The sequence below is a fragment of the Patagioenas fasciata genome, chromosome 12 (assembly GCF_037038585.1).
Source record: "Patagioenas fasciata isolate bPatFas1 chromosome 12, bPatFas1.hap1, whole genome shotgun sequence".
NCBI lineage: Eukaryota > Metazoa > Chordata > Aves > Columbiformes > Columbidae > Patagioenas > Patagioenas fasciata.
The window spans coordinates 22,923,397-22,938,299 of NC_092531.1; the positions used below are offsets into that span (position 1 = coordinate 22,923,397).

At 43.0% G+C, this 14,903-nt stretch overlaps 1 protein-coding gene across 3 annotated transcripts in view; it reads right to left on the reverse strand.

Annotated features, from left to right (window-relative positions):
* SH3GL3 (SH3 domain containing GRB2 like 3, endophilin A3) overlaps positions 1-14,903 on the reverse strand; it is a 45,000-nt gene that overhangs the window by 2,738 nt on the left and 27,359 nt on the right. For 2 of the 3 annotated variants that reach the window (XM_065847771.2, XM_065847772.2), the window contains 7 exons: positions 12,870-12,938; positions 11,907-11,979; positions 11,203-11,346; positions 9,688-9,821; positions 8,139-8,297; positions 5,367-5,470; positions 3,037-3,164 (listed from right to left, as the gene is read on the reverse strand). In XM_065847771.2, coding sequence (XP_065703843.1) covers positions 3,037-3,164; positions 5,367-5,470; positions 8,139-8,297; positions 9,688-9,821; positions 11,203-11,346; positions 11,907-11,979; positions 12,870-12,938 — 811 coding nt within the window. Of the gene's footprint in view, positions 1-3,036; positions 3,165-5,366; positions 5,471-8,138; positions 8,298-9,687; positions 9,822-11,202; positions 11,347-11,906; positions 11,980-12,869; positions 12,939-14,817; positions 14,900-14,903 lie in introns of those variants that run through there. The other variant, XM_071814064.1, reaches the window with a different exon arrangement.

Genomic DNA, 14,903 nt, shown 5'->3' on the forward strand with positions numbered 1-14,903 from the left:
TTCCTGACAGTGAGGTACCTGATAGGAGATGGATCACATTCGGTTCATTTTAAGCTCCAAAGAACTGAAGTGAAATGTCTGGCAGCCTGGAAAGATTCTTAAATAATGGTCACAGCCAGTACAACCGGTTTCACTCCAGGCTGGAGGATCAAAGTCTTCATTAGAGTCAGGCAGCTGCTGCTACTGTATAATCCAAGGAGACAAAGGTACCGGGGGCAGCACAGGCTGCAACACGCACTGTTCAACATCACAGCACTGGTGACATGATTCCAGCCTTTTCCTGTCTATTAAATACTCACACATCTTTTCCTGTTGCAGAGATTTAAGCTAAAGAACTTGCACTCCCTTTTCCTGCTAAGAGGTTTTGTGTTAACTGCCAACACTACGCACCCCTCCTTAACTTCTCCAGTTGGGGAGCTGAACTGCCGCACTGCACTGTCACATCCAAACGTGACTTGTCATTAATCTCCAGACCACTCAAACCTGGACGGCACAGACGGAAAAACCACCACAAAAATAGGTCGTGCAAGAAGGACTGTGACTATGGATGGTACGGGATGAAACCAGCAAGCCATTCGGTGCTGGTTTGGCTTTTTGCTTGTTGTCCCCACAGGGAGTTACTGCCTGTACCTGCATCCACTCTGTCTTCCCTACCATGTTGTATACATATGGTAGCAAAATTATACCTTAATAATCACAAACTGGAAGCTTGTTAAGATAATTAATCCAAGCCCCCCTCACAGCTGAAGTGAGTGAACATTTAGATTCTTATATTGAATTCCAACATGTGGCAACCAGACACATTTAAATTGCATCATAGTCAAACCTGATAAACAAAAAGAATGAAAGGCATGATGTAACACCAAGTTTAAAAAGAGCTTTAAAATGAGCCAGATGATGTTCATAGCGACAGCATATTAGTAAGGATAACAATGAATTAGAACAAAAACACAGATTTGTTATCTGTGGTTAATCAAAGCAGCTAAATAATTCACAACATTAAAATGAGGTTTCTGTGAATTTAGCCCTGTTAATGTGTGCAAGTCATTAGGAGTAAATGATCCCCATGTGTTAGGGACCATTCAAAGGAAAATACTATTTCTGCTCCAAGAGGTTGATACTTAAATTGAAAAGCTATGGTGAGACTCTTGAAAAGCCATTTCGATGCTGGGACCTGGGTTGTGGCAGCTGTGCTGAATGTGTCACAGCTCACTCTGAACTGTCCTCTTTGTTTCCATGGGTTCACCGAACACTAAGATACCACTTACCTTGAGCCACAGTATCAGAGAAATTAAAGGCCTACATTTTGACAGGGTCAACGTGCAAACGGGAAATTAAGCATGAAAGCGCTTGTTTGTGTAGGATGAAGAGATAAGGTGTCTAAAAGAAAAAAGAGGGTGATCATGATGCCATCACCCCATCACACGGAGACCTTAAAACGTGCAGCAGTTTTGCTTAGAGCTGCCTGGTTCACATTTGTAAATATCACAGACCATACATCCAATCTGTGTCATGATTCTGACTTTAAAGAGGAAGAGAAAGGTTTCCCCAATTACAAGTAGGGGGTATTGTCCCCACCGCACCTCCACAGAAATCTATATGGATAACTTCTGAGTAAAGAGAGGGAGAGACAGAAGAACAACGATTTCACTGCTGATTGTACCTGCTGGGGAGGTAAGCCCAGCATCCACAGCTGCTTCAGGAGGAAAGAAACATGAGAGATGGTCTTTATGATGCTATTAGCAACACTAAGCATAGCAACAGTTATTAAATGTATCCCATTCCTCCTTTTCCTGTCTTTCATGGTTTTATTTCTTTGTTCACGGCACTGGGTGAGCCAAGCAGTAAGTGCAACCCCATCACTGAGTGGTTTGCAAGCAGTTGATGCAACAGCCCATGAATGGGATCAATGAATGGAAGTGGCTCACTCCTCCTTATCTTAGTGATCGGAGGTCATCTATTTTGCAGTTCATTGACTGAACTTTAGCTCACTAAAACTGGCATTTTTCTTTAACTAAGTGGGCTGGGTGCAACCTGGAGAAGTCATCTAGTCTGTCTTTGTCCCAAAGGCAGGATTGATTACCCTTAAAGGACATCTTGGATCAATTGCTTCATGGCAATGATAAACCACTGTAATGCGGTTTGAAACTCGGGTTTGACACACTGGTTCATATACAGATGCAGATTCTGAATCCCATTTCTCCACTGCACATGCAAAGCAGAACAAATAAAGCCTGTATAACTTGACAAGCAATTGACAGGGGCCTAGAAATTTTATGCTGAACTTTAATAAAAGGTTGCTATGTTTTTACTACTTTTATCCAGATGTGCTGTGAAAATAACTAGGAAGTTATTGATTGCTACAAATGTCCCCGGTGCTTGGAATGAAATGTGTTCTTGTATCACATGTCTTAGGAACCAGTGGTCTGACTTGAGAGGAGTGTGCAAGAGGAGGTTTTCTCCCTCAATCTCACATTTAACAGCATCACAAGATGTGTTCTTAGCATTCGGGTGGCCTGGGAGCTTCACCAACGCACCCTCAAGCAGCCTGAAGCACAAAAGAAACAAACTGAGGAATAGTATCTTGCTGGGTGCATTTATGCTGCCAAACTGCTGCAAATCCCCTTCAGTATGGATCAGTAATAGCTTCACCTTATAGAACAGTGCAAGAAAATTAGAGACAGAGGAGCAGGAGGTTACAGCTCCAAGCTTAATTCTTTCACCTTTAGTTCTCTCATTTCCCTTCCAACAACCTTTAAAAAGGATGGAAGAGAAAACTGGACAGTGAGGAAGACAAGTAAAAAGAAAAGTAACTTCAGAAAAAGACCCTAGATACCATGTCAAGTAGAGAAGGGAACCTTTGCCTCACTGCTTCCCGCTACACAATTCCATTTCCAAATCTGGGAAACCAACCGCAGTCAGATGCACGGCCCCCGGTGCCTCCTGGAGCCCCTGTTCTCATGGTACAGGCAATACCTCAAGTAACAATCTGGCAAAACACCTATCAACATGTTAACCCTGTGGCCATAGACTTACCTGATGCTTTTATGGAAGAACTATACGCAATTCCATTGTGCTGCTGATTATCACCGATTTCCAGAGTTGTTGTTGTTACAGGCTTTGGCTTAAATTCACGTTTAGGCCGACTAGATGCTACATTTATTCTGGAACACAGAGAAGAGTGGCATGAGATTTATTTGAAGGGAGAAATACTCACAGAGCTTCCACTCAGGTTCAGCACTTTGGTCTTTGAAAGGTGGGGAAAAACAAACTCTTCTGTTGGTTTTGGTTTTATGTTAATTTTTGGGAGGAGGGGGAGGATGAGCACAGAGTGTGCAGGGCAGGTTTATTCACTAAAAGCTGCTCAATTCTCATACAGTATTTGAATTTCAGCAAGTCCCTACTTTATTTAATGCTTTGGTCCTGCTGACAGAGGCATAAAGCTTAACAGCCTGACTTTGAGAGGCGATGAGCATCCACGGCTGCCACTGAGTTCAGCAGAAGTTCCAGGAATGACCTCTCTGGAAATGAGTGCAAATGACACCTGCAGAAATGCAGCCAGGCCCGGGGACTGCATTTCACACATCGCTTTTTTATGAGAGAAAATGGGAAACAACCCTTCAGTCAGCACAACTGCCTCAGCACCTCTCCCCGTACGTGCATGTGGCCCCGCTGAGAGCTCCCTGTCCCTCTGTCCGCCCCGGCTGACAGTGCAGGGTGTCTGCAGGGACAGCTGCCCCGCGCTCACCCAGCCACCACGACCACTCTGACATCGGGAAACCCCAAACGGTTATCACAACACCGCAACTGGAATCACAGAATGTTACAGATTGGAAGGGACCTCAGAAGATGATGTAGTAATGTTTGTCTGCACTATGGAGACACTCGAGGAATTAGGTCTCCTGTTCTCTGAGTGACGTATAACAAATTAATGACAGCAGCATTTTTTTCTTGTTAGGATGACACAAAGTGTCTGGGCCTTTCGTAAGTGTTCCTTTCACAGCCGTGGCTGCTTCCTTACTCTGCTGCAGAATTCTGTTATACATCTGTTACATATAAATCTAGGCTTTTCTTTAACATCTTTGTTGGCGACATGGACAGAGGGACTGAGTGCACCCACAGCAAGTTTGATGATGACACCACACTGTGTGGTGTGGTCAACCCACTGGAGGGACGGGATGGCACCTTGACAGGCTGGAGAGGTGGGCCCGTGTGAACCTCAAAGTTCAACAAGGCCAGGTGCAAGGTCCTGCACATTGGTTGGGGCAATCCCAAGCAGAAATACAGCCTGGGTCGAGAATGGATTGAAAGCAGCTCTGAGGAGAAGGACTTGGGGATGTTGGTTGATGAAAAGCTCAACATGAGCCAGCAATGTGCACATATAGTCCAGAAAGCCAACTGTACTCTGGGCTGCACCACGAGGAGCGTGGCCAGCAGGTGGAGGGGGGTGATTCTCCCCTCTACTCCTCTCTGCTGAGGCCCCACCTGCAGTGCTGCGTCCAGCCCTGGAGCCCCAACGTAATAGGGACATGGACCTGGTGGAGTGAGTCCAGAGGAGGCCGCAAAGATGATCGGAGGGCTGGAGCATCTCTCCTGTGCGGACAGGCTGGGAGAGTCGGGGTTGTTCAGCCTGGAGAAGAGAAGGCTCCAGGTAGACCCTGTATCAGCCTTCCAGTACCTAAAGGGGACCTACAGGAAAGCTGGGCAGGGACTTTCCACAAGGCCATGTAGAGATAGGACAAGGGGTAACTGTTTTAATCTGAAAGAGGGCAGATTTAGATTAGATATGAGGAAGAAATTCTTCACTATCAAGTATGGTGAGGCACTGGAACAGGCTGCCCAGAGAAGCTGTGGGTGCCCCTGTTCAAGGCCAGGCCAGACGGGGCTTTGAGCGACCTGGTCTAGTGCAAGGTGTCCCTGCCCATGGCAGGGGGCTGGAAGTAGATGATCTTCAAGGTCCTTTCCAACGCAAACCATTCTATGACCTTGTGATTCTATATTCCTCCATCTCAATGAAAACAGGCCAACTTCTCAGCAAAGCCTCCAAAACACAACTCAAAGCATGCAAGTTTAAATAAACGCACAAACAAAGGGAGGTTGTCCTGGTTAACCTCTGCAGATGTGAGCGATTCTGCACACACTCAAAGCTTTCTGGGGCAGATCCTGCGTTACAATGAAGTCTCACAGCGCAGCGAGAAGTTGCCAGGTGGCAACACTTGAAAGCACTGAAGTCCAGTAAGGCACAGAGTGCAGCAAATGTGCATCTGGGACATGGTGCTACAAGATCTGTTGCTTCAGTGACTTTTCACATTCATGAACTTCAGCTGCGAAAGAGGTTCAGATTTTTCCGATGGGTTCAGTCTTACCGGTTTTGCAGCTTGCTTTGCAGATCCTCCAAAATCTCTGTGGATTGTTTATGGTAATCTAGTGCTGCTTCTACAAACACAGCCAACTGGCTAACTTGTTCTACCTGAAATATAGAGAGGAAAATACTGGTAAGGAGCCTGCAGTATAGTACATTCAAGCTGAAGGATAAACAAACAGATCATTCAAAACAGACCTGGTATCTCAATAGAGCATGATACCATGTGGAGGCTATTGAAAAAGAGCATATGTGATTCTACCTACGAAATTGCCAGCTGGAAAATGAACAAAACTGAGGTGTAATTTCTAGTTCACTAACTCAGGGCTGGGTCCTTGAGTCATTTCCTTTCACAATGTGCAAATCCCTTCTGCTTTCAGCTTCCCAGCCAGCTGTCTGTCAACACCCAAGCCTCAAATAATTAAAGAGGCCATGACCCCTTAGCAGGTGAAAGTGGGGCTTTTCTGATCAGCAATGCTGGAAGAAATTACACTGTGACAGCTCTTATGAGTCAGCCCCATTAGTGTTTATCAGCAATGTTTGCAAACTGCAGTTCTGAAATGATCTGGATTTACCTCACTAGATGGCAGCATTTATAAACCAATAAATGAAACATGATTTATCCACTTGGATTTTAAAAGTATCAGCCAATCATTCAAAAAAATGAATGCCGAGGAAATGGAGAATATAGAGGAGAAAAAAAATATTAATGAAGTAACAGATAATCTCATTCCCCTCACATAATCTGAAAAAAATCAAGCTGTACTGGGGATATAGCAGTAACAGATATATATTTGTCCCCTTCTTTTAAGACAAAATGAAGAAGACAGACTCCCAAGAAGTCTGACATGTTTCCATTCCATCCTGATGTCTGGATCACAAGAAGATATCCGAGCAGACCTTCTGCAAATGTTTTATGGACCCATGGCAACTTTGTGCTATACTTTGTCTGCTTTTACTCGGCTAAAAAGATTATTAGAAATTCTGCCGGGACTCCAAGAGAGCCAAACGTTGTCACACAGTGTTCAGAAATGCAGCGCACGGAACCAAATCAACAGCCGACACGATTCCATCACCGTCAGAAGAGAGTAATGGAAACCAGCTGAGGACAACGCACCAAGCGCCCGGGGTTTGGATGGGGTGGTCAGAGAAAATGGATAGACAGGGACTGTGCAAACAAGATGACTCAGAGCCAGGAGGGTTATGGAATTGAGAATTAGGAGAAGAGAGACTGGGAAAGAGCCAGAGAGGCTTGAGGGACTAAAAGCCACTTAGCAAGAGGAGCCTGGGACTGGCTGAGTGGGAAAGGCAGGAAGATGGATCTGATAAGCAGTACATGCAACAGTGTCTATGTGGGAGGTCTGGAGCGAGCTGTGCAAAAACCTGAGAAAGAGATGTGGATCAGGACTGAGGCTCAGAAAGGTGACTGGCAAGATGTCTGGGAACCAGAGCTCAGAGACTGCAGGGCAGGGAGAGCAGGAAAGGGAGACATTTGGGGAGCTGGGAAGGATGGGGAGGAAGCGATTGCAGCTCAGATCTCTGCAAAGCCAGTGACACCATCTGTGGTTAGACAGCAATGCTGTAATGAGAACTTAAAGCAGGACAGACAGACTGGGTCAGCACGGAAAATGGAAGGGAAGGAGCAGAGAGTTTTCTTTAAACAGAAAAAATAGAAAGTGGACAGGGAAAAAACCTCCAAGGGACATCCAAGTTCACCCCCTCCCAATGGCAGAATTAGTTATACTATAACTCATCAGTTCTCTAGTGGCTCAGCTAAAACATTTAATCCGTGCACGGTTTTATCCTCAGTTTGGTGCTCTGACTAATGACAAACAATAATTGAAACATTCTCAGCTGTTCATGCAAGGCAGAATTATAAAACACATCCACTGCAATCGGTAGAGCCTCCAGTGGAACAGTGCGCTGAAACTGTTCATAGAGGATGTTACGTCTTTTGCTGCCCTCATACACCTTGCACTGGTAAAACAACAAGAGGCTTATTGACTTATATACCACTGTAACAAACGTGTCCCACTCACAAACAGTTTAGGAGCTACAGGCTCGTACATGACTGCCCATTGCATGGGTAGAGGGAGAAGGTGCTTGTAGTTAATTATTCCCACTTAACAGCTCCCTGTGTTGCAGTTTGCTCACAGAAGAGAGCACGCTTCCTACCTGCTAAGTGTGTTTTTGTGATGCTGCATCTACAGAAGAAGAGAAAGCTTTGGAAATAAGCCGAAATAAATCTAGTTCTCTTTTCCTACATTTCCTTGATTACATGGGAGAAAGAACATCCTGCTATTCCCCTGTGTGTGGACAGAAAAGAGGACCATCCTCAATGACCACAGCTGCTCCTCATTTAGACAATTTCACCATGGACTTGGACTACGAGCCAACATGCAGGTTCTTGAGCCCAAGCCACAAGCTCTATGGAGTCATTTCAAGGGCGAAACGGTAATAATAACGATTTTCAGAGGTAAAATAATTCAGAGACTTCAGTTCAGCAGCAAAGTTTTGACAACAAGCGAGCGACAATTCCGAAAGCACAGGGTGCACCCCCTCGCTCACAGGCTCAGCAGCAGCTCTGTCACTAAGTTCATCTCCCAGCCTTCTCCCTCCCTCTGATCAAACTGCATTCTGCTCTCAGATAGTTCACTGCTCACAGATGATAAAACTGCTCAAGACCTCTGTGTCAGTCTCGTCCCAGCCACTGCATCTCCAGAAGAAATTCCCAAATTCTTGAGTTGTCCCATTCAAAAATGCAGGACAGACTTACATCATTTTCTAAGAAATTGAACATGCTTCTTTCGGCCAGTTCCTTTGACTCTTCGAATTTTTCTACTGCTTGTTTAACTTCTTCATCTGGTATCTTCCCAAGACGTTTCTTTTTATAATCATAATCCAAACGGCGTCCTTCTAGTTTCTTCAAATGATGCTAAATGAGACAGAACATTTGTGGGAAGGTCCAAACGGGACATGCCCCAAATAAACCCCACTGTGATTTAAGGAAATTTCAGTTATGGATGCAAATATATGCAGAATCAACAGAATACAAAACTCAGATATTATCCAGTCCATCCTTTTGATCTAAGGCAGCATCAGCTAAGTCTAGGGCTGTATATAGGAAGGAAATTTTAAACTGTATAGGCTTTAAACAAACAGCCATTTATCAACAATTGGAGAACTGCGTACCTTGATTTGCTAAACCTGGGCATCCAACTCATGAACTTTACTAAACTCTGATTTTCTAAATGAAAAGCAAGATCCAATCTAAATGACTCTGTGCCCCCATAGTCTACATTTAATTCAGTTTTACCTCTTGAATTGTTTGCAATATGACAGCTAAAAGTTACAGGGCTATTCTCCCCTCTCACTCTATCAGCAGCGCTCCAACAAATCCTGTATTCTTGCTTTCTTTGTGAGGCGTCAGTTTGACACTTCTGCCTGATATAACTACACAGGCTTTTCCGTTGCCAAAAATCACGGGACTGACAGACTTATAGAATGGACTCCAAGTGACAGTACAAAATGCTCATTAAAGCTCAAGTCAAACAATTTCTTTCCATCAGTTCAGAAGAACTACAACTGAAAGCAGTTATGTATCATAGGAGACAGCTACAGACACCAAGATGTTATTACTATCTTTCTGCTATGCTTTCCACATCCATTTATGTGTAAACAAGTAAATAACTTTCATTTCTGCATTTCTCACTTATTACCCAAGTCTATTGGAATCAACAGACTCAGACACAGACTGCCTGGCTTGCTTTGGATTGGCACATTGTAAACAAAGGCACTGAAAAACTTCACCCTAAAGGTTAAAATGCGTCCCTCAGATTCCTATATTTTTCCTATAGCGGCATATGGCGCTTCAAGGGTCTATGGCACTTTTCAGATCATTCTGTGATTGCCCTGAACAGCCTTTTTCAACAGTTATATTAATCCTTTATTATGAACAGTTTCAGGCTGACAGAGATGGAAAAACAGGATAATCAGTTGCAGTAAATCAGAGCCCACCCACATGTTCATAAAAATTAATAAAAATGCCAGTTAAAATAAAATAGCAGAAAAAGAAATAATGCCATTTTCTTCGAGATCCTTCTGGTACTGAATGTACAAACAACACAGCAAATTTAGTAAGTTACACAAGTGAGAAATAGCCAGGAATTGATTTTAAGCACATTTCACCACTGTTTTGCTAGAGAGACAAACTCAAATGCAGTGACATTTATTTCCCTTGTTTCTTTCAAGAGAAGTATCTCAGGGAACTGAAGTTTGATTGACTCTGATTATGGATAAGTGAACCTTTACCCAGAAAAACTTACCCCAATCTCTTTTAAATCTTTGTCCTGCAATAACTGTAGAGGATCAATAAAATTCTGTTTGACGTTAATATCGAGTGAGTCCTTCACCTCTGCCATTTGCTTCATGCTCTCACCAGCATCCAGTAGCGCGAGGCCTATGGTAAAGAATAGGCTACTTATATCTCAATATATGTAAAACCAGAAAATTTGTCTTATGAAACAGCTATTTCAAACACGTATTTTGTATCTGCTGTAGCCCTTGAAAATTAACCAAAAAACCCCAAAGCAAAACAAAAACACAAAACACAAGCTACGCATTTGTTTGATCGCTACAGAAAACTGCAACTGGAAAATTCTTGTTCCAAAGTATAGTTTGTTTTTTCGCCTGAAACCCCTCAGGAACAAAAACCAATACATATATATATACATATATATATACTTTCTCTACTGTATTTGCATAGGTAACAAACCTACTTCACCTTGAGAACTGCAAACCAAGCTGATTCATTTGTACAACTTCAGTGATATTATTAAATATGAAAAAAGACAGTAACTTTTTGATGACAAAATCACGTTTCATAGCTTCTTCACATACGTTTTTCTTTTCCAAACCTCCTTTTGGTCAAAATCATTCATGCTTCTTGAAAACCACCTCTCTAACGTACCGTACACTTTGTGAAACATGTAAGTATCACAATGCAGAATGGTGTTTGAAATGTTCTTTCCCCTTTCCTGGTTTTATTTGGTATTGCCGTTGCTTTTGCAAAAGCACAAACGCATCCAGCCCACAGACGAGTTGTCCCACTTCACAAAGAGACTAAAGGAGCCTTTGTTCTACCAGCAGCACCTCTCCCTGTGCAGCACCTACTTGGGTGTGCATTTCAAAGCAACCACAATGTGTAAAATTACAGGTATTAACAAGAGTATGTGACAAAGCCAGCCAGCTGTGTATCGGCTCCTGCATGCAGACCCGGCCCATACGCTCTCTCTGAGCCACAGTCGCCTATTTGAGAGGAAATAGGTAAGATTTGATTGACCAAGGAGTTGTAGCATGGCCAAGCTGGAGTTCATTTTCACAAAAAAACAAGAAAATGCATATTTAAGATGCACAGAAATACTAAAAAAACCACCAAACCAAAACACCCAGAGTTACTGGTTATTTTTTCCAACAGAAATTTTTCCCCTCATTTACTTCTCAAATACAGGGTAACCATTTTTATTTAAAGGTTAAAAGGAATACAGTGCATCTAATAATCACTCTAAATCATTTAGGTTTGGCAACTTAGAAACTAAAATAGCTATGGTAATAACATGAATCATCAGATAGCATCGGTAATAGTGTTATCAAATCCATCTGCAATAGAGGAAGACAAATATGCAGCATCATGGTTTGTTAATTATGTCAATCACCTTCTGACCACTGCACTTGACTTTCCCTCTTACCTGCGGTAGCTATTTACATAGGTTATATCCCTGAGTAGTATTCTGCACAGAACTTTATGCTGAAATATTCCCAGAGGAGATGCACAGACTCACCAAACATAGACTCATCGCCAAGCTCTCTGCCATACCGTATCATGCAGTCTCCCAGGAGTCCCTCTGTCTGGGGATAGCCTGTGGTTTTCACTTGTCCTCTGATCTTTGACATGGTGTTCAGCATGCCCAGCCTGGCTCTGTATGCTAAGGAGGACGTAAAAAATAAAGTTATAAAAACACTTTTAAAACTAGTATATTTAAAGCGATAAGTCATTTAACAAGTGATGTCATGGAGCAAGTCAGTACATTGGTCTGTAGATTCGTAAGCTTTTTGTTGTCAGTACATCATAGTCAAAAGTTGGAAACTGATATAAGATTCAGTTCAAAATATGGGCTTTTATTCCCAACTGAATGAACATCATTCCTCCAGACGGGTGTGCAGAGGGAGCGCTTGAATATCCTTCTGAGGATATTCACCAACACTCACATTCCTTGGAATGTTCCTGCTTGTGAACTCCCTCATTAGAACTATGGCAGAAACAAACACAGGAAAGATACAACCACAGCCAAAGCCAATTTCATGCGCTCTTTCCCTCCCTCTCCTGCTTGAATTTGCAGTTGTTCATTGCAGACACAGGTAAAGTTCTCTAGGACACCCATAAGCCTCACCAAAATGTCCTAATTATCTTTTATTTACCTAGGATGAATTTCCAAGAAAGAAGTCAATGTTAAACAAAATTCAACACCCGATGCTCCTTTCCTACCTGGATTTGGCTGAAGATACTCGGTGGATTTGGACAGAAGCTCTGCTACAGCTTTATTAGTAACATCGATTTTCTGAAAAAGAAAAGGAACACAATTAGCAACAAGCAAATCAATTACTAGAAAGTTGCTCATTTTATAAGACATAATACGCTATCCTGGCTAATTAAGAAATTTTATTTAAAATAAAGCAAATATTGTTGCTTAAAATAAATAGCAACGTTGTAGTTCTGACAGGATTTTACCAAAACCATATTCATTGGCAGGTAGTGGTGCGAAGGAGAGAAGGTTTATGTCAAAACGTGGGCTTGTCTTTCCAGCCCATCAGTCTTGCCTACTGCTTACAGATTCTACACTAACATTGTCCAGCCATCCCAACAGTTCTTACTAGAACTGCTTTTCTCCATAGGTGAAAAAGACTCAACATATCCCTCACAATCTTGCAGTGATGGCCATTTACAGCAGCAGTTTGCACTGTCTTCCCATTTGATGGTTTCTAAATGCTATAAAAACCACATTTCTGGTTTGGTTTAGTTTTTCTCCCTTAGGGCCTGCATATTATTTTTCCTCTTATAATGCAGAAAAAGGAAATAATTACTCTGTAGCCAAAGAAACTGAAACCTAGAAACCTATTTAGATGATAAATTCAAAAGTGCATGTTGGGAAAAAAAACCCAACTCACACAAGAGGTTTTTCCTCAATCTGCAACAATAAAAGCTGTGATTTAGGTCTACTATGAACATCAAAAAATACAGAGAAAGACAACAGTAATAAAGAAAGCACAGAAAAGCTGAAAAAGCAGAAACTGGCAGCTCATGGATCAATTTGCACCTTGTTGTGTTTTGGTTTGTCTGTTTGTTTTCTCCCCCATGTAAATCTACCGTACCATTCTATGACTTGAAACATGAAACGTGTTTGGTTCTGCAATAGCTTAATATTGAAAAACATAATGTTGCTTTCCTTACCCTTTCCATCTCTTGAAATTCTTCATCTAACTTGGTTCCTTCTGCTCCGCTTATTTTTTCACTGAACAACTGTAGAAAAGGCAAATTTAAAAACAACAAAAAAATGCATGATTATTTAATTACTGAATAAATATCTCTGAGAGTCACAGAAACTCATTTCAGATTAGAAAATATTCAGCAATCATTTGAGGCAACTGTGCAAGAGAAGAGAAACCTTAGTCTTAGAAGCGAAGCACTCGTTTTAACAGAGACAAAAATACCTGATACAAATATACAAGAGGCAAAAAAGCCCCATTTGTCATCTTTAAAGAGTTTGTACTTCAGGCACAGGGACCAGAGTCTGACTGCGCTGAATCCAGAGCACCCTTCCAAGGATGTCTCTCCAGCCTTGCAGCTCCAAGCACCTCCTGGTCCTGTGTCCCTTGAGTCTTGGGGACACATCCCCTGCTGCTGGGAGCTGCGTGGGGTTCTGTGGAAGGAACAGAGCAGTGGGAAGCACCACACTGGGACCCACCTGTGTGCCTGAGCTGCTTTATGACACTAAGAACAAAACCACCATGTCTTCTTCACAATGCAAAGCCCCAGTTTCAAATAGATTTACTAAAAATCTTCTTAAAATGGCTGAAACAGTATCAAACTTTGGTGTAGAAACTTCAGGCTGTCAGAGCTAAATTTGGTCCTCACTGAGTAAGCCATAATGAGGAATAAGCACTCAAGAAGAACTCAGCTATCTGCTTCTTGCAACATACAGTACCTGCACTGCAATAGCAGGAGAACAAAGCCAGGTCCTCACTCAATATGAAACAGCCTTCGAAAGCATCACTCAACTATGAGAGAAGTGGCTTAGCACATATTCGACAAATATTACACCTAAATTCCTAAGATAATTCCTGCAAAAATACGATGAGTTTCTCCATTTCAACTGACTCTTATAGAATCTTGTAACAGCATAATGTAAAATCCAGGCCTTGCTCACTGATTGCCGGTGTTCCCCAAACGTGCCCCCAACAAAGCGTTTTGTTTGTCCTCTGCGCCTTCTAGAAGGGAATTCATCTCACTGAGTTAAAAGGGCCTTGGAGACTTGTATAATCTGGAAATGGGTCACGGCTCTTTATAGAGTGACGGTGCCCTGTTCTGGGTCCCGGACCACGCTGCACAGGTGAACGGGGAACACGCGGCCCCCCAAAAACCAACTGGGAGCTCCAAGCTCACATCAACACCACCTCTCCACACAGCCACGAGAACAAGGCTGCTCCGCGGAAAACGCGAGTTCAAAGGGAGCCGTGCTGCTAATTATTTCTGTGGGCTTTACAGCAGCACTTGCCATCTTTATGCTCAGCACGCCAAGCAGCCCACAAACCTGTCAAGGTTATTTCTCTTCCAGAGCACCGACAGCACAAGCACAAAAGCAGATAAAACAGAGATGGAGAAGGCTGTGGGTCGTTGTCTTGCTGCCTTAAGATGTGAGAGCAGAGAAGGAACCGGAGGCCACGCGTGGAAGGGGACACTGCCCAGGGGACACTCCCCAGGACACTGGGGAGCCCTTGAGCGCAGGTGCAGAAAGGTGCGTGAAAAGGCTCCATGAAACTGTGCAGGCCCAGCAGAAATTGTGCAGCTTCTTCACACTGGCAGTTCGTCTCCTCCCTGTGCAATGTTAATTCCTAAGATAATTAGCGCCATTTTCCACAGCCTCGCACGTGTTTTCCTTCTCCAGCCGGCAGCGAACGCATCTGTGGTTTCCTGAACCGCCTCACGGTGATCCCTTTTCAAAGGCTGAGTGCGGCGGGGGAATTATCCTTCTCAGGCTGAAGCTGCAAAATCCACATTCAGTAGCAACCCAGAGCTGTCTCATTACAAATAATCCGTTTATACATTGGCAAAGAATAAATGCAATGAAGTAACATGATTGCTCAACTGTGAAAGCATAATTAATAATAAATTACCGTACCAAATGACTAAAATGATGAAGTGTCCCACGCTTAGAGAGAATAGATCTGAGAATCATAACATGAAGCATAAGTGGATGAGCAGAAA